Genomic DNA, 19,422 nt, shown 5'->3' on the forward strand with positions numbered 1-19,422 from the left:
CCAAAATAGCCAATTTGTGAGCATCTAGAAATGGCGTTCAAAAACTAGAAAATCACAAACCCATTGTAAAAATGTCCACCACGAGAACAGCAGCCAATTTTGGTGATAATGATTAATAAACAAGATATTGACGTGATTTTTCACGAACAAACCCACCATAACATAATTATCAATAACAACAACACATCACTTCTGTTTACACTAGAAACGTAATGGACACAATATACATTAGATGATTTTAATAAAGACAGCAAAATACTACTAATGATACTGAGCGCAGCCATCTTTAAATCTTAAAGCTCGGGGCCCTCAGAAACTTATGAGTTCGCTATTTGGAAAAACTAGCTCACTTCATAATTTCTGACAAAAAGTCCTTGGATTTCCGAGTTCCGAAGACAACTGGGACGCACCAATGGACTCAAGTTTCCCATACACCTGGTCGTTATGCTGATCTGAAACCAATCCATGAGGGCCAAAAGGACCAAAGTGAGTGTGCCCCAATGCCAGACAACACAGGACACCCTCAGAGATTTGGTGTCTGTGCTTTTATAGGTCAAAACTGTCTCATAAATGTTGTTTTAATGTTTTGAATGACTAGTATCTATCAGAAAACAGTGTCAGTCTGGGTATGAGTATGGCAGGATTACAACAGAATGAAGCAGATAGGGCACAGGGAGCAATTCACAAAAGAAACACCTTGGAAGCCATCGGGACTACACAGTGGCCGCGTTTACATGACAGCTTTAATTCCCCTTTAATTCAGAATAAAAATTAAATCCTCTTAAAAATGACCTTGTAAAGACCCAATTCAGAATAAAACTGGCCATTTTGAATTAAACTTAAATCTGAATTGAATAATTCCTGGATGATGTGTATATACATTCCACTTTAAATTAATTCCCTTCATTCTGCACATGCTCGTTCCTTTGGCCGGTTGCTATAACGGTGTGGTACTCCATCTCCCTTCTCCTTCTGATGAACGTGAAGTAGTATGCCAGTGTCGAGCTGCTGTTTCAAAACTAGAATCAAAATCAAGAGCGAAAATGGTTCTTATTATCTGGACTTCCATGTTGTGGCCGAAACGAAAAGAAGCAGAAACTGGAGTTTGTTTCCTTCCAGTAGATGTAAATACGTCATGTCCCTCCCCCAGATCTAAAGCAAAATTGAACTAAGCCTATTGAACGTGTTCGGAATTGCTATTTCCATGTTAACGCAAAGGAGAACACTTTCATTCTGAACTATTCTGAATATTAATACTGAATTAAAAAACGTGGCCAGCGTAGCATGTAGGAGGAAGCTAAACAGACTCAGTCCAAAACTAACTCATGGTCACAAGATGTCTTTTTAAACCTGGCAGGGTAGGTGCAAAATTAAATAAATAAAAATGTATTAATTGAGGAGCGAAAGCTGGGAGCAAACAAAGTATTAGCAACTGGATTCAATAAATGTCAGACGACCTTAGAAACAAACAAAAAAAAAAACAATTAACTTGAAACTTGAAATAGGGCTAGGTTGTGTGGGTGTGTGTATGTGGAGAGGGTCGGGTCTGGGGCCCACCAGGCCCTAGACTCCCTGGGCTGCCCCTGGTGGCGGTGGGAGGGGGTGGGGAGGGGTGGGGGATGAATGGGTAAGGGTTGGGGTAAAGAGGGTTTTTTTTTTTTTTTGGGGAGGGTTGGGGGTGGGCAGGACCTGCGGACATGTTCTTGTCCCTGGGGTGCCTAGCCTTGGTGTTGGGTTGGCGTGGCCCACGGTGGTTTTGCCTGGGGCGGTCGGGCCCCGTCGGGTTCCTGGGTGGGGCTCTGCTGGGGGGAATGGGTGGGCCTGCTCGCCATCCGGGTGGGCCACTGCTCTGTCTGCTTTGGCTGTCCTGGGCTTGGTACTCTGTGGACCTGCTTGGCCTTTGGGGCCTCGGGCTCCCCCCGTCCCCCGCTGATGCTTCGGGGTGCGGCGTGATCGTGGCCCCCTTGTGGGTACACATTTCCTCCTTGTTGCATGGCCACACATGCATGTTAACACGTGCATGCTCACAAACGTGCTCGTCTCTCCACCCGCTTCTCATTAGATGTAGCTGATGTTTGTGTGTTGGTACGTTTGTCTGCAGGTACGTTTGATGACTATTGTAATTTTTTATATCATCATCATCCTATTTTTCTTTTGGTATCATGTAGTACTGTGGTAGTTTATATTGTTGTTTTTTTTTTTTGTGATATGTTCTGGGCAGCATAGACAACTGTTATTTCCACATTTTAATCCTGTCCTTTTCTCCCTTTTTTTTCCTCTCTGTCTTCCTCTATCTCCCTGTCAGGTTCGGCACTGACATATAAGACTAAAGAAAATTAGATTACAATAAAAATATCAAGGGCAGCCATGTATATAACATGTTTCCCTTGGTAGAGCAAATCTGTCAAGCAAAATATGGCACACAGACCACCGTTCTGTATGTTAGGACAGGGTAAAAAAAAAAAAAAAAAAAAAAAAAAAAGAAGAAATAGGGCTAGGTTAAAAAAAAAAAAAAAAAAGATGTATCGATTTGAATTCATTCAAATTAAATAAATCCAATATCAATTCATAAAACTAGAGATAAATTTTTTTTTTTTATACGTCCTTTTTGCTGGTAACGTGACCCTACTCTTGTGTGACTTACCAAGGCTTGGTAAGATCTAAACATATTTACACACAAACCACTGGTTTTCTGTCTTCCGTCCAACATCAGATTCTCTTGCAGAGATGATGTCACATTCAGATGTTTTCATTCACCAGTGTGGATTATATTCACCTCTTAAGTATTTTGCAGCGTATTACAGCTCACATTAGCAGCTAAGGCTGCGAGCTCTGAAAGAAGCAGCTAATGCTAACAACAGGAAGTGATGTCACCACACACGTATGTACTTTGAAAAAAATCTGACATGGTCGTTTAAAATTACATTTCCTCTAGAACAGGTTTACACTTCATCCTTTTATTAAAATAGCAAACAGTCTGATTTATCTGATTTACATGATGGCATGTCATTGCTGCACCTGATCACACAGACACATGCGCATACAAGTTTCCACCAGAGGACATTGTGCATGCGGCGGAAAACATGTCAACCAGCTAAAAAACAGACTAAATATGAGAGTTTTCTAGATTCTCTCAGGCAGGTGGAGATGGAAGCATCTTGCTCCAGTGAGGAGCAGATGGAGTATTTCTCTTCCTCCAGTGTTACACCAATAGCCTCATGGTCGTCGCGGCAACGTGCACCACTGAACAAGTTGAATCTACGTCATTGTAGGAATTTCTGAGTTGAATTATGGCTTTAAATGGACTCAATATTCTTTGTAGGTTTTATTAACATCAACACATTATCTGAGATCTGAACTTTAAGAATATTTAGAGTGACTCCACAGTTTCATCGGGACATTTAAAAACATTTTTTCTATCCTGAGTGTTTTTTTTTTTTCCATCACAGAATTTCTGGCTGTGAATCTGGGGAAACACCACCCTTTTGGCTCGGATCGGTTAGATTGGTACACCAACGGAGGGGTCCCAACAAAGTAGGAGGGGTCGGGGTGGATATTTGGAAACACAAAAATATACATCCTGACCCATCCCACACCCATTGGTGGAAACAGAGCTTTTGGGGTACAATTCAGTGGAACTTTCAACTTTCTCTTTATACTGCCTTTTATATTCTGTCTGATTAATGACTTCAGCTCTTTTTGTGCAGCCTTAATTTGTACCGGGTCCCCACTGTAAAATGCAAACTTTTCTATTGATTACAGCTTTAACCTCCTTGGTCACGAAAGGTTTATTGTTTGCAAAAACTTTCACCCATTTACAAGGCAGCACTGAATCAACAGAAACAAGTCACTTGTCAGCAATGTCATCAGCATCGTTACAGCCACAGCCCTCTGTAAAAACAGACCAGTCCGTGCATTTAAAGCACCCTTTAAGCATCTCACACGCCCCCTTCGACCACACGCGTACAGTCATATATAACTGGCTGCTTCTGTACAACAGGTATACACTTGAACTTCAGTAACAAGGACGGTAGCATAGCAGAGCGAGCGCAGTGATTAAAATTTCCCGTAAACAAAGAATGCATCAGGGGAGGAGCTCTGTAACTTATGCGTCACCTTAGACATCGTCTCTGTGGCACGCTGTCCATTAGCGGATGGTCGCATATACATTACAGTAACAACATGCGAGATCTCCCTGGCAAGGTAGTAGGGTGGGCAGCTTACCACCAGCAGGTCAATGTCCTCGTCACATGCACTCTCTTTTACCGTAACATGATTTGGATGGCCCCAGTTCACGTAGACACACACTCTCCCAACCTTGCTTTTTAGATATCACTTTTGAGGTGACATCAAGATGTGATTTTGAGGTCCCGGTCCACCCTGCGAGGCGTAAATCTATCTACATTCAGGTGGGACTCCGGTATCTTCTCCATCAGCCAAGATTCCGTGGAACACATTAGGCTGCTCTGTCAGTACATACGATTGTAGTGAACACATGCAGTCAGTTCGTCTACTTTTTTATAAAGTGAACACACATTTCCCATGATCACAGACGGAAGCACAGGTTTGTACCCCTGGTGACGGTTTTTCACTTCAAATCCCCCTCTACAGCGTTACTCTACTCGTTGCATGCAGCCGCAGATTTAAAAGTTCGTCCCCGGTATAGGTGTATACTGGTAGGCCATCTCCACTCCTGACTGAGCGGGATACAAACAGACCATTGCGCACACAAAAGACACAGCAGGGCGTAAATGTTAAACAGCTGTGGTTTAGTTGAAAACACCTTTGTTACAAGTAGCAGAGTCCACAGAAATAATGATAAAAGCAATAAATCATGTCACTCTCGATACAGATACACATCCGTGGCAGTGTCACCGGCACAAAGGGACGGCGCCACATACAAACATATCTGGGCTGTCTGGGACCAGTTCTCTTCGTTAAAAACCAGTTCAAAGCCAGTCAAAACTGGGCATTTGCTCAGAACCAGCACTGGGCTGTTGTTATTCTACTTGACACAAGAAAGAAAATGTATTTCTTACAGAAGACAAACAAGAAAAGAAAGCACTTACCACTGAAATGCATTGTAATGGAAGTAAACCATTCCAAGGCCATATAAAAAGGCAGCATTCTAGAGGGGGGGAGAAACAACAAAAAACATTAAAAGCTGCACTTTAATGGTGTCAAAGCATTTTTCTATTCAATGTTTTCTAAATGGCAACATTTTCTTACATTAAACAAAATTTCTTTCAAAAGGAAGTTGTTAAAATGGCAGGCCGAGTCAGCATCTATGTCACACATTATAGCTCATAGAAAATGGATCGTTTATCTGGCAGAAGGTAGGCCTTACACCAGATCAGGAAAAAGAGCCCAGAGCTGTCAGATCTGATCATAATCCTGCTCTCAGCAACTCTGTTTAATGGTCATTCCAAACAGTTAAACATCAAACCAAATGGGCCTGTTCATCCATATGGAGGAAAAGACTGGGTGCCATCATATCACAGATGACTACACAATTTATCTCCAGGCTATTAGCAGGAACCGAAGAAGATAATAGAAGAGAACGTCAGTGCTGAACAGTTAATGTCTTGTCCAGTTACAACAAACAACCTGTTCAGATCCTGGTGCTGGGTGGTTAACCCTGTGGACATGATAACTACATTTAAAATGGCTAGAATGCAAATACATCACATCATAAAGCTTCACAAAAGCAGTGAAATGGTAGACACATACAGACACCTTTTCACCTCAGACTAAATATGCAGCAGAGCAGTTGTGTTACTGGAGATGTTGAGCAGTAAAATTGGACGTTCAGAAAGTGAAGGTGTAACAGATGAAGTTCAACATGTCACAGAAAATTCAGGAGCCATATCCGTTGTCTGGAGATACTTTGGTTTTAAAATGTGAACGTGGACCAAACCACTGTTTGCTGATATAAAGTAATGACATGTCTAACATGAGCGATCTGCTGCACCACCTCGGCTGCAAACACACTTTCTAGTACCAAGAATGTCTCAAACTGAGATCAGTACCGTCCTAATCCTCAGGTAAAACTGAAAAAGATGGAGGACACTTGAATCAGATGTCACTTGTAGACGTGTTTACTAGAAGTGCTGTCATTTCATCAGTACCACCCCCCTGAAAACTGTTTATGGGGTCATGCAAACCTATGTTTTCATACTTTGGTGGTCATTAAAAAATGTTTAGATTTTTTTTTTTAACAATATACAATTATCTTGCATTAGGGTATTCTTAACCAAACTACTGCAGTACTTCTTTCAGGTAGTAGAAAATGTAATTAACACCCAGCCTGTCCATCCATCCATCATCTGCAGCTGCTTATTCTTATGCAGGTTGCAAGGGAGCTTGAGCAGATATATCCAGTCACACACGAAAACAAATACCATCACATTGGTATCATTTTTATAGTTACTGCGTTAAATCATTTTGGTCATACTGCCCAGCACTAGTTCAGATTTAGTTTTGTAATTTTGTCAGATTATGCCGCAGTTATAAAAGTCAGGATGTTATTAGAACAGAGCAGCAGTCTGGAAATTCTTTATAAAGCTGCGAGTTGACATGAACTGTCAACAGGTGGCTTTACAACAAGAACTGCTGATGCCTTTAGTTACCTTACAAAATAAATGGAATATGTGAATAAGCTTAAATGAAATTTGGCTGCATCACACTGCACTTGAATTTGCAAAAAGCTTAAAAAATAAAAAAAATAAAATAAAAAAAAAAAAAAGGCAAAAAAGACATGGAGCTTGCACAATACACCCTGGCCCATTTTGATGCAGCTGAACGTATACATGTACGACTGACCTGATCTCCGTTTAGTCTGGCTTTAAAAACTTTTTTTTCCATACAGGCTGTATCAAAATATTTCATATATTTTAACAATCTCGTTTTAGTTGCATTTACATGCAGATAAGCTATGAAAAAAGAAAAAGCTTTTCTGGTCCAGTTAAAAGCACATTCATAGGGCCAAACCAAACCTTTTTACATGAAGCTCATTCTGTCACACACATTCAGAAACAGGATGGGCATCAAACCAAAATGTTTTCATTAGTGTTTAACTGGATTTACTTCTGAGCCACAGCCAACCTAAAGTTTACAAGTTTATGATGACCTTGTGTGTCTGTCAAGTGAGTTCTCTAATTAGGCTCTCTACAGTTTTTCTACTCGTGCGCCAACACTGTTGGCTAGAAAAGCAAAACAGGCAGTGCTTAAGAGACACCACAAAACCTGCAGACACTGGAGAACCAGGCCCAGACTTTATCCAGACATGCCTCATCACACACACATTCCCACAACTGGAAGTCCTGAAAGTTTCTGGTTTGGGTAAAAAAGTGGCACCTGACTAAAGCATGCAGGCAGCAAAAACGTTCTGAGCCTTTCTGCTTTTTCATTCATTTTTCTGATGCCCTCAGTGTCATTTGTTACCTAGAAATGTCTAGGTCAAGGTATTTGTTCATTTCTTCCAATTAAAAAGCTTTATTCTTAAACTTTGTTCTTCTTACCTCTTAAATCCCATATTTGTTTCCATTTGTTTCTGGATATTTAATAATTGTAGATAAGAATTACCTTATTTTTTCTAATTTTAGCCAAATATTGTTACTTGTACATTGTTTAAAGTAACTTTTACATCATACATTACAGCAGGCTTGTTTCTATTTGTATTGGTAGATTTAATACATGTACATTGGTATCTGTGTGCTGTATGTATCTGCCTTCCTTTTTTGTTGAGCATTTTATTCTTGTTATACAACTTGTCATGGGCGGGGTATGTTTATATATATACACATGTTTACATGTGACACACTCTTTGTTCATATGCTTTATTACTGTGTGAGTCATTTTTGTGTTTGTGTTACATCTTGTATTTTACACTCCAAACAGGGGACTACAGATGAAACTCTGGCACATTTACACTTTTAATTTAACCCGAATTTAAAATGGAATAAAAAATTCTGTTGAATTCTTTTACTCTAGTCTTAATATGCTGCCGTAATCCCCATCATTAACATAATTATGATTCTTTTTAGCATTTACGTGCCAAAGGTGTTGATTATAGTGACATCTAGTGGCCCAAATTGCAAACTGCAACTAAATGAGTACAAATAATGTATATAATAATAACCTAGGGCTGCTCGATGATAGGAAAAATTATAATCACGATTATTTTGATTGAAATTGAGATCGCGATTATTTAACACAATTAGAGGAAGAGAGAGGGCACGCGGGGTTGGGGGTGGGGTGTGTGTGTGTGTTTTGGGGGGGGGGGTCAGTGTGACATTTGATGTTTGTCTGTGGTAATACAGACTAGTTTCTTTCCACCAGGTCCCGTGTTTGTCTCAGACCAGCAGCTATGTTCTGCCTGGTGTGATCTGGAAAAACATTAGTCTGGAGACATTTCGTTTTTAAGTTGAAAACCGCGTCAAAAAAATGTAGCCCAACATTAATATACGGCTTTATGGTGCGACTTGACCACAGGTCCGCAGCGGTGGCGAAACATCGTACTGTAGCGACGTTCGTCACAACACCCTCATCATCCAGGGCAGGGAGAGATACTCCACTAACATGGAGACAAGATGGCAGTGATCCCGAGCTGTTCACTGTGTTAACTGAGAAAAAGTTCTGTTTGTTTATAACGTTTATCTCTCTGTGTCTCTGGATTATTTAGTCGACTATTTAGACTCACAAAAATTGAACATTTTTCTATTTTCTTGTGTCGGGTCACAAGCCCCCGTGAACGAGCGCAACATTTCACTTGCGGGAATGTCACCTGCCGCTTGGCTGGAGGAGGGCAGCGATTTCTGCCTCATCACGCAGGTTTGATAGAAAATGAATGGAGAAGGAGCGACTTCGCCTCCCGTGTGTCCAGCCCATAACTGGTGAGGTGTTTGCAACTGGCACTGAATAAAACTAAAGCAGACGGGGCTGTGGGAGGAGGCTGCAGCAGAGCGCTGCAGTGTCTGCAGCGCTCGATTTACAACTGAAAACAGCACAAGAGGAAACTGCCATCCATCCATTATCTTGACCGCTTATTCCATTTCGGGTCGCGGGTGAGCTGGAGCCTATCCCAGCATTTTTAACAGGTGAGAGGCAGGGTACACCCTGGACAGGTCACCAGTCTGTCGCAGGGCCAACACAGATAGAGACAAACAACCATTCACACACACACTCACTCCTACGGAGAATTTAGAGTGTCCAATTAACCTAACATGCATGTCTTTGGACGGTGGGAGGAAGCCGGAGAACCCGGAGAGAACCCACGCATACACGGGGAGAACATGCAAACTCCACACAGAAAGGCCACCACCCTCAAGGTTCGAACCTCCCCCCAGCCGAGATTCGAACCGGCGACCTTCTTGCTGTGAGGCTGCGGTGCTAAAGGAGGAAACTGCGAAGGACAAAAATAATCGGATTCTTCCATTTTTATGATTGTTGAAAACCCAGATCGTAATCGCGATTAAAATTCAATTAATTGCCCAGCCCTATAATAACCCATGTGTAAATAATGTAATGTATAAATAATGACCCACAAACTGACATGAGTAAAAGAAGCTTGAGGACTTGCTGTAGAGCAAGTGTTTGGTTTGTCCTTTCGGAGCTACCGCAGCAGTGTATCAATGCAACACGGTGGCACCTTTGAGTGTAAACAGCTCATTCTAACAAGTTTAATTTTCTCACAAATCTACACTGATGTCATCTGGTTATAAATAACATATTACATTTCTACTAACAAATCACTCTAAATGTTAAGACACTGGAACTTTAACAGTGTTGGTGCACAATTACAAAAGAAAAAAAGAAAAAGAAGAAGGAGCCCAAAGAGGAAGCACATCAACAAGGTCAACATAAACTTGTAAATTCTGTTCCAGTTATCCCATTTTGGAAATGGGAGAACAGAAGCTTGGAACATTTCCTTTCTGCTAGCTGCAGAGTCTGTGCACAAGTGGGTGCCAATAATTTCAGAGTTCATTAAATCAAATGAAACTAATATGCAAAAAGCTGGGCAACATTTCAGTCAATCCCAATAAAACACCTGCACAAAAAAAGCTTTAATGTTGTGTGTGTCGCACGTTTTGTTTCATATAAACTCACCTTCCAGTAGTCCGACTGTAAACTGAAGTACCTCTGGTATGCAGATAATGCTGAGATGGAAAAAAATAAATAAAAAGAATAAATAAAAAGAGAGAGAATGAGACACAGTAAGAGGGAACAATGAGAAAACAGTGACAATGTAAAATGTTTTAGGAGATTCAGTTCAGCTACACTTGCATACTTCTAAGTAGGAATATTTTCAAGGAAAGCACAAACTGTCTTATCAAATTAACCCTTTAAGTCTGATCCTGTTGCCAGTGACAGAAACTGATGTGCACAATTCAAATGACCATAAATCCTCCACCATTTTCGCTATCGACGTAATTCCAACGGATTTTGGAAGCTAAAATGTGCAGTTTTCCATTTATGGTGCTCAAATGATTGTGTGAGGGTGTGGTGTCAACAGAGTGAGAATTAAAAGTCTTTCAGTTATAAGCAGTACATTAGCAGTATGTAAACTACATTTTGGTCTTGTTAATAATAGTATTAGGATTGTTTCTGAGAATTTGGGAGGGTTTTGTGTTTGTGTGGGTATTTTTACCATATTTATATAATATAATAACGACAAACATTATGCCTAATAAAAGCTGCAAAATTATTTACAAATAGGACGTTTTCTTACATTTACTGAAAGAGACAAGGCAAAAGGGTTCTGGCAGAATTTCATATTTAAGTTACTCACAAGGTTCAAGCAACCTAACCCAAACTGGGGGTCCCGACCCCCACAGGAATCCCAAGATAATTTCAGCAGGTCGCCAGTTCAGTGTAACAAAAATATAGCCTACATTTATCAGACAGATTTGGGATTTTTATTATGGCTGTCAAAACTGACATGCTGATGCAAATGTGAAATTAATGTGTTAATTTCTTAACAAATTAATGCATAAACTACAAAGTTATTGCTCTCGCAGTATTAAAAATCTGAATTTGGCATTATCTCGGCGAGATAAACAAAGTCCACCATAAACCACTTTATCTTCCTTAATTATAAAGATTCTGACAGTTTGACCCATTTGATGTATCACACAATTAACCAGTCATTTGTTGCGGGGAGGGTCGCAAACAACAACTAATGTCACCTCAGGGGCCATGGCACAAAAAGTTTGGAAACCACTGGGTTAAAGAACAAGTCAGCAGTTGTAGTCATTTTATAAGTGCTAATCAAATCACTGCAAATGAAAACAATTGTAAGTTGATCTGAAGATGCTGAAGAAAAACAGACAGGACTGTTCACACACTGAAACTTACCTTTTGTGTAGTCCTCCAACAGGAGGTTGAAGTGGCCGAGCTGGCAGAAAATGTCAGCATCCACTTTCCCCTCTGCTTTCAGGATGAGGGCATCGTAGCAGCTAACAGCCTGAGCAAAAGACAAACAGCAATGAAAAGTTAAACAAGTGCAAAGATGAATATTGAGCCAAGTGTTTGGCGCATCATATGCACATGACGAATGATCAGAAAGTTGCTAAAATAACATACAAATGATCATTGCAACTTGTCCCCGTGTGAACAGAGCTCTGTTGATCCATTTGAAGCCACTTTGCATAGCACCAGCTGAACGCCCAAATATGGACCTTCAAAATCAACGGCTAAACAAATTAGCCTTGACAGGCCACCAAGCAGAAGCTGGTGTGTAAGACGGTGTGTCTGTGTATGTGTGTAAATGTCAAGGTGAAACATAAGACAAACATTAGGGTTACATACATACAAACTGAAACTTAGAAAAAATAAACTATAATTTAATTATTTGACAAGGTATGTCAGTCTGGTTAAGCTCTAGTTATTAAAACAGATGCAAACTACAAATTTATAACATGAAAAGCTTAAAAGAGTGCCTGAAATCAAACCAGACCCCCTCTGTTTCCCTGTTCCATTTAAAACATTTTGTGTCATTAATATAATCCCCGAAAAACAAGAGAAAACAAAGCTCCCCGTCACACACATGCAATGCAAATGCAATCTAGCTGGTAGCAGCAGGCAACGTTAAGGAACTTGAAAGCAAAATCTTAACTCTCTGAACACCACACACAGACATCTAGCACAGATATAATACCCCAAATAATAAACATTTTTCATCAGACTGAGTCTGGTTCAAATTATCACAACCAACTATTGATTAGAGCTGAAGCCATCATGGAAGCTTAGTGAATGGCTGTCAAGAAAATAACCACAACTGAAAGTTTGTCTTTTTGTTGTTTTTTTATGCATTGTACCTAGTGGATTTACGTTAGTGCCACTGGCATCTTTGACCATCTGTTTTGCTGCATATATGGAACGTAAAATTTAAAACATGCATCTTATCTACTCATGTCTGGTAGCTTCCAGGGGAAACGGTACAATCGGCATGAAGTCTTGCATCAAACGACCTTGCAGTGGCTGCAGGTTTATTGGCTCTGGTTTTGTTTAGCAGCGATGTCAACAAACAGGACTATTAACACCAAAAACAATCATAAAAATGAGAGCATCCACAATACTGAGTGACTTTGTTTGAGCCAAGCACACCATCAGCTCCAAAATAGATTTTGCATCCATAAATTTCACCTCAAATATGGTCATTTTGATGTAAAAGGGTAAATGTTATGAGGTTCTCAATTGTTACTTGGATTCATACTGAACTGCAGCAACAGCAACTTTGCTTTTTACTTTTGCAACTAAACCCAAGTTGGCAAAAATCTGTCTTGATCTTTTGCTTTCAATGTACTTTAATTGAGCATCAAAACATGATTTAAAAAAATTATTAATTCCATCAGGAAAGGAGAAAGCCACTCCAGGGCAACAATACACATGCAAAAAATTCAACTCCTATTGAAACCTCCTTTATGTTTAGACACAGTCTTAATGTCTGTTATATATATATATATATATATATATATATATATATATATATATATATATATATATTTTTTTTTTTATTATTATTTGCATTTCTTATCGATTTTTAGGACATCATATTACAAAAACATGCCATATGGAATGTAATTATTGACTACTGTTATAATTTGATTTGTGAGATATAAACAAACACTTTAATATTACTATGCTAATCTAAAAAAACAAATGATAATTTCCACCTCTGCACGTGTGCATGCCATATAGTTGTAGAATAATCAGTGGAATGTAACCTTCCTTAATACTTAAAATAAAAAATGTCTTGGCTATATGGATACTGTGCATGCTGATACTGTGATAACGATATATTTGTCATGTATAGTACAGCCCTGTATCTTTTATAACTCAATTCTAAATATTTGTACATTGTTTTAATTTGTACAGTTGAATCGTAACAAATGTCATATTTAAAATAACTGAAGTCACCTCACACATCATATTATTATATACTAACTGTGACAGGCCGTGCTGGGATCTTTTAAAGTCATTCATAAAAGTTTTATGTCTGTCTGAACTAGCGTCTCCACGTAAGATTTCAAAATTAGGACATTGTTCTTCCACTTGTAAATTTATGCCTCATGCTTGCTAAAGAGACCAGCCCTCTAACATTCGTTTTAAACAGGGATTGATGCCAGTTCAATACTCAAACTTCTCCCATATTTATAGCAGTATGTTCCAAAAACAAATGTGCAAGTGGGTTATGTTAATATTTAAAACACTAAACAGATTTATAAAATGGTTCTGTATTATGCAGTTTGATCAATGAGATGTTATGAAGAAATATCCCTCAAGCATATCCCAAGTTTTCTTTCTTTTTTTTATTAAGTATGCTTATGTGGATGTCCAGGTACTAGCAGAGAAAAGAGGACGACAAATAGAATAGTAGTACATGTCTGTAGTTAGGCCTAATGTGAGAGAACACCCTAACAAAACAATGTTCCCAGCTTTCTCCACAGCAAGAAAACCAGAAGCCACATGTTGAAGAAACACGTCAAGCACAGGTAGCCTAATGGCTGTAACCTGAAATGCAGTTGGATAGTTTTTAATCTGGATATTAACCACTGCACGTCCACTTTAGTGGGTGCATCTGGCTTTCGCTGCAATCAGTCATCTTTGTTATAAACACTATACGCCTTCATCGTGATTATCTTTCATGCGAGCAGAGGTTAGCCTAGCCACTGCCGCTAGTTAGCTAGCAAACCTTTTTCTGTGTATTTTTTCCCCATCCCCGCCATCTTGGACCAAGCCAAGCAGCCATTATTTCACAAGCTTAAATTCAAACCAAGTGTTTGTTTTTCGTCGATAACGTCGCCTAGGAGGGGTGTAAATGTGAATAGGTGAGAGTGCAGAAAGGTGTAAACCGCTGGACTGTTAGCCGCTACATGCTACCTGCGCGAGCTGACGCACAACACAAACTCTGGCTGCCGTTTTTGGGGATGGGACGGGTTGTTTAGTATACCGAATATTTCTACTCATTTATACCGTTTTCCTCAAAAACATCAACTAGGGGATTGTTTACCTTGTCGTGTAGTATGCTGACACAATTTTGCTTTATAACTATATAAATTAGGTAGCAAAATAGCCCACAGTTTGCTACGGGTGCTTGACTACCTAGCCTGATGTACATAGAAAAGTAACATAATAATATTATAGATTTTTTATTTTCATATTTTAATGTTGGACAGGGTCATGATTGCCGTAGCAAGTACGTTTAAACTATCGATAAAATGCTATCACGCAGCACAGTCTTTGAACAGCCAATGACACCTCTAGCAGGGCGGAGATGCATGCAATTTCCCTGTAGCACAGCGTTGTCTGCTACTTAAATCGGATTTAATAATAACCAAATATTTAGTTATTTTATTGTGTGCTTTGCAGTTTATATTTGCCGTTTGTGTGCAATATTCCATTAGTAAAGAGGGGGCTTTACAGTCAACCGCTGGCACAGCTTCAAACTTGGGTTAAATTGAGGCTAGGCTAGTCAAACATAAGAGTGGCGTTGGGAGGTCTGTACCACTTATTTCAGGTGGGATATGTACTCATCAGAGGAGATAACGGGCACAGGCGGTTGTGCTCATGTTCAGTGGCATACCTTTAACAGCAAGGCCTTCGTTCTGGCGCCATCTTCTTGAAGCCCATGAAATCCAAACAGTGAACTGCAAGTAAAGGACAGACAACGCACAGGCGGTTCCGTATTACTTGAGGGGCAATAATTTTAGTTGTTTGAAACTGCGCTAAAGAAAATATTTAATTGCAGACTGGGAGCGGCTAAGACCGTTCATACTATATACAATCTAACCTGTCAATTCCGACCAAGCTCTCTTTCTCTTGCGCTGTTAGCTTCGGAAAGTCCTCTTCGATTTCAGTCGCTTTTCCCGACGCCATTTTCTCCTCGTCATTACCAGCAACGCCGAGACTCCGGGCAGCAGCAGAGGCAGCGGCGGTGAGCGACACTCCGCACGATTTCATGGATAAGGAACGGGAATATCAGCGGAACCGAGCAACTCCGGCAGAAAGCAGAAAGGACGAACCCGTTGCACACCTATCCAGGATTAAAACGGGGCGTAGCGTAATTCTTTCCAAATCCTCAAGGAAATTATCCTTTCAAGTTCCCCTTCACATTCCTCATTGTACATCAAAACACAGCTTGTATTCCAGTCCCAATTTATGCATGAAGTTGATATAATGTTGGGTTGTAGGAGAGATTGATATTTGATTATATAGCAAACTTCCCCAACCAGCGGCTCAAAGTTGTTGTAATTGTGTCACAGGCAAACGCACGCCGCCACCGTCGGCACGCCCTCTGCTCAGTCTGACCAATCAATCGCTTTTTGCAGTCACATGACTGCTTCCAGTTGATTTGTTACGAACACGCGGACGAACACGCTCACATACACATTAGCTATGCTTTCAAGCACCGCCTTCTATCTTACAATTGGTTCTTTATATTGTATTATGATTACGTAACCGCATTTTTCGGAAATCTATTGGTTACAAGACATGTCACTCTAGTCAAGGATATTTGTTGCAACGTTGCACATGAACGTTTTGTTAAATAGAAATATATTACTTACATTTATGAGTAATTTAAATTTCAAAACACTGGGTAAGTACACAAAGTATGATGGGCATAAATATTAAAACAGAACCTATTAACAAATAATATAAAAATGAAAACTGCTCCAACACAAAAGACCATTAATTTTTCCATATTGCTGCACATTTGTTTATTTGCATTGCCTATTCGCGTTGTCCTTTTAAATTTAAATTAAATAATTTTATTAATATATTAAAATATTAATATAGTAATTTTAATAATAATAATAATAAAATAAAGTTTCAGTTAAGCAAAACAATTAAGTAATTATTATTTATTATAAAATATTATTACAATAAGTTAATGAATATATGTGTAGAAAATGTTTTAAAATATTTTTTTTTCCATTATAAGTTTGAAATTTTATTTCTTTTGTTTTTTTTATTATTATTATCTTTCATTTAATGTGTATTTAACTTCAATTTTGTCCTGTACAAAACAGTAATAGAATAAAGTGTTAACATTTAGATGCACAGCATCTCAACAGTCATCATAAAATAAAATGAGTCTAACTTTTCATTAGCAAACACTGACAAGGAAGTTAGATTTAATTCTGTGGGTCTATTTTTTCCTGTTTTCATTCAATTTTCATTGTTATGAAGAGGATATGTTCCGCTTTGGTTCAGTTTTTAATAAACTAACTAAATAAATAAATAAGTAGTAGCACCTGACATAAGACACTGCAATGTTCAACAACGACAATTTGGACGAGGGAAGAGTTACGCTTCCCTCACTCGTCCTCCTATCTATCTATCTATCTATCTATCTATCTATCTATCTATCTATCTATCTATCTATCTATCTATCTATCTATCTATCTATCTATCTATCTATCTATCTATCTATCTATCTATCTAGCTATCTATCTATCTATCTATACATACATATACATACATATATATATATATATATATATATATATATATATATATATATATATATATATATAGTAAACTGAATAACTTGCATGATTCAAAATATGGAATATAGTAATTATAACTTAAATATTAGAAACAAAGAACACCTACAGAGAGTAAATACCAGCGTGTTTTGAAATGTTTATTCAATTTGAGTTCTTCAACACTTTGAATATGTTCTGCTGCAGTTCACAGTGCATCTGTTGTCTGCTAGCTTTGTTAATAACATTAACAAACATTTTCTTTTTGGTTAATGATTTCAGAATAAAAGGGTTAATGTATTAACTCTGGTTATTGATTCTTAACTATAAGTCCACTTTACACTGTAGGCTACTAGTCCACAAAAACAGTTCACCCTTGAGAGCCACCATGTTCATGCAGAGCTTGGAAACTTGGCTTTTAAGTCCTATACCCTTATAAGTACAATTATTTCCAAATATATATTTTATCTGATTTAAATCTGTCATGAAAGATAGACTAAACAAGATTAGTTTTAATGTATTATAATAATGGGTCATTCATTCATCACTATTAAAAGTTTTCTGAATTTTATGTCTTATTATTTTCAATTCTTTTGCAATTGTGCTAGATCTATTCCTATAAATATAGTATTTGATGTTCTGTAAATGTTAAGGATCAATCTACATTTTATAAGTAGTAATGAAATTATTAAGAGTTTGTGTCAAAACATTTTGTGCTGTTTTTATTCTGATGTATAATGCAGGAAAGTATTTAGATGCCCATATTTTCTTCATGTTTTGCTTTCAATACCATAGACTTTATAGAAAAAAAGTAAGTGGTCTTAACACAGACCTACTCTATGACACACTCAAGCAAAAAAAAAAAAAAGGTCCCTGACACCCAACAAATTAGCAAATGACCCACTTTCAATGGGAGACAAAAGTAGACATAAGCTTGTTACCAGCAGCCTCTCACAAAGCCACACACTTTGTTTACATGTCTTTAGTTGCTCCTATTAAAATAAATAAGATAACACAGTTTGACAGAAACCCGAATTTTGCATCAAGGTGATTTCCAAATTAGCTGAAAACTTGGCATATTTCAGCATGATGTGTTCTGTTTCCTTTGACATTTGAGGAAACTGGAAACGTGGAGGACAAAAGACGATGTTAAAAACTATCTACAGCAGATGAACATGATAAATCCTTCCTATTCCCTGAAGGAACAAATCCAGTAAGACCTGAAAGATGCATCTAGACCAGGAATCTCCAACTCCAGTCCTCAAGATCTACCATCCTGCAGGTTTTAGAAGTTTCTTGCTGCAACACACATGATTCAAATTAAATAAATCTCCTACAGCTTGTCAATTTCTTCACAAGCCTCTTAATGACCCATTAATTTGAGTCAGGTGTGTTTCAGCAGGCAAACATCTAAAACAGGAGCAGGAAACCCTGGTCCTCAGGACCACTGCCCTGCAAGTTTTAGACGTTTCCCTGTTTCAATGCACCTGATTGAAATGAATGAGTCACTGTGCAGAACTTGATAAGCTGTCAGATCCACTTCATTTGAATTTGGTGTGTTGGAGCATGGAAACATCTAAAACCTGCAGAACTGTGCCCCTCAAGGATCAGTGTTCCTAACCCCTGATCTAAAACCTGCAGTAGTTCTCGAGGACTGAAGTTGGAGACCCCTAATCAAGACCAGGGTTTCACAATCCTGGTCCTCAGGAACCCCTGCCCTTTTAGATGGTGTCATACTTTAGCACCAGACTGCTTATTAGCAGGCTTGCAAGAACTTGACCAGTAGTTCAATCTGATTCAGGTGTGCTGAAATTGGAAACATCTAAAACATGCAGGGCGGGACATGGGTCCCCGTGGACGAGGGTTGAGAAGCACTGATCAAGATATCCATGGACAAGTAAAGGAGCTGAAGAGAAACGGAGAAAGGCTGAGGTATGCCACATGAAACAATGGATGGAGGGATGAATCATCCCCAGAGCCCAGACCTCAGCATTACTGACACAGTGTAGGATCGTCTGGACAGGGAACAGAACAAAAGGCAGCCAACATAGAAGAGCTTCGGAAAGTCCTTAAGCTTGGAGAATATTCCTGAAGACAACTTGAAGATATCACAAAAAAGCTTGTCTAAGAGGGTTCAGACTGTGTTGAATAATAAAGCTGCTTTGACCAAGTATTCACTTTCAGGTTCAAACTAACCTTGCTCTTAACTGAAATACTGTATTTACGTAGTGTTGGATCATTTAATAAATAGTTGCACGTTTCCTGTGACTCCATACTTCTGCACAGTTCTGTAGGCTATTTTATGTATTTAAAGAAAAAAAGAAAAAAAAAGAGGAATTTTTTTCTCAGTGGAACAAAATGAAATAATCCCTAGATATTCATTAAGAGAGTTATAATTTGTAGTCAGACGCACAGACTTTTTTCTTTTTTCTTG

At 38.8% G+C, this 19,422-nt stretch overlaps 1 protein-coding gene across 1 annotated transcript in view; it reads right to left on the bottom strand.

Moving 5' to 3' along the window:
• kdm6a (lysine (K)-specific demethylase 6A) overlaps positions 1-15,801 on the bottom strand; it is a 49,422-nt gene extending 33,621 nt beyond the window's left edge. The window contains exons 1-5 of the mRNA XM_042001025.1: positions 15,293-15,801; positions 15,086-15,149; positions 11,356-11,464; positions 10,108-10,157; positions 5,070-5,128 (exon numbers count right to left, since the gene is read on the bottom strand). Coding sequence (XP_041856959.1) covers positions 5,070-5,128; positions 10,108-10,157; positions 11,356-11,464; positions 15,086-15,149; positions 15,293-15,462 — 452 coding nt within the window. The 5' untranslated portion in view covers positions 15,463-15,801. The remainder of the gene's footprint in view (positions 1-5,069; positions 5,129-10,107; positions 10,158-11,355; positions 11,465-15,085; positions 15,150-15,292) is intronic.
• Between the last annotated feature and the right edge of the window lie 3,621 nt (positions 15,802-19,422).

Source organism: Melanotaenia boesemani, chromosome 12 (assembly GCF_017639745.1).
Source record: "Melanotaenia boesemani isolate fMelBoe1 chromosome 12, fMelBoe1.pri, whole genome shotgun sequence".
Classification (NCBI taxonomy): domain Eukaryota; kingdom Metazoa; phylum Chordata; class Actinopteri; order Atheriniformes; family Melanotaeniidae; genus Melanotaenia; species Melanotaenia boesemani.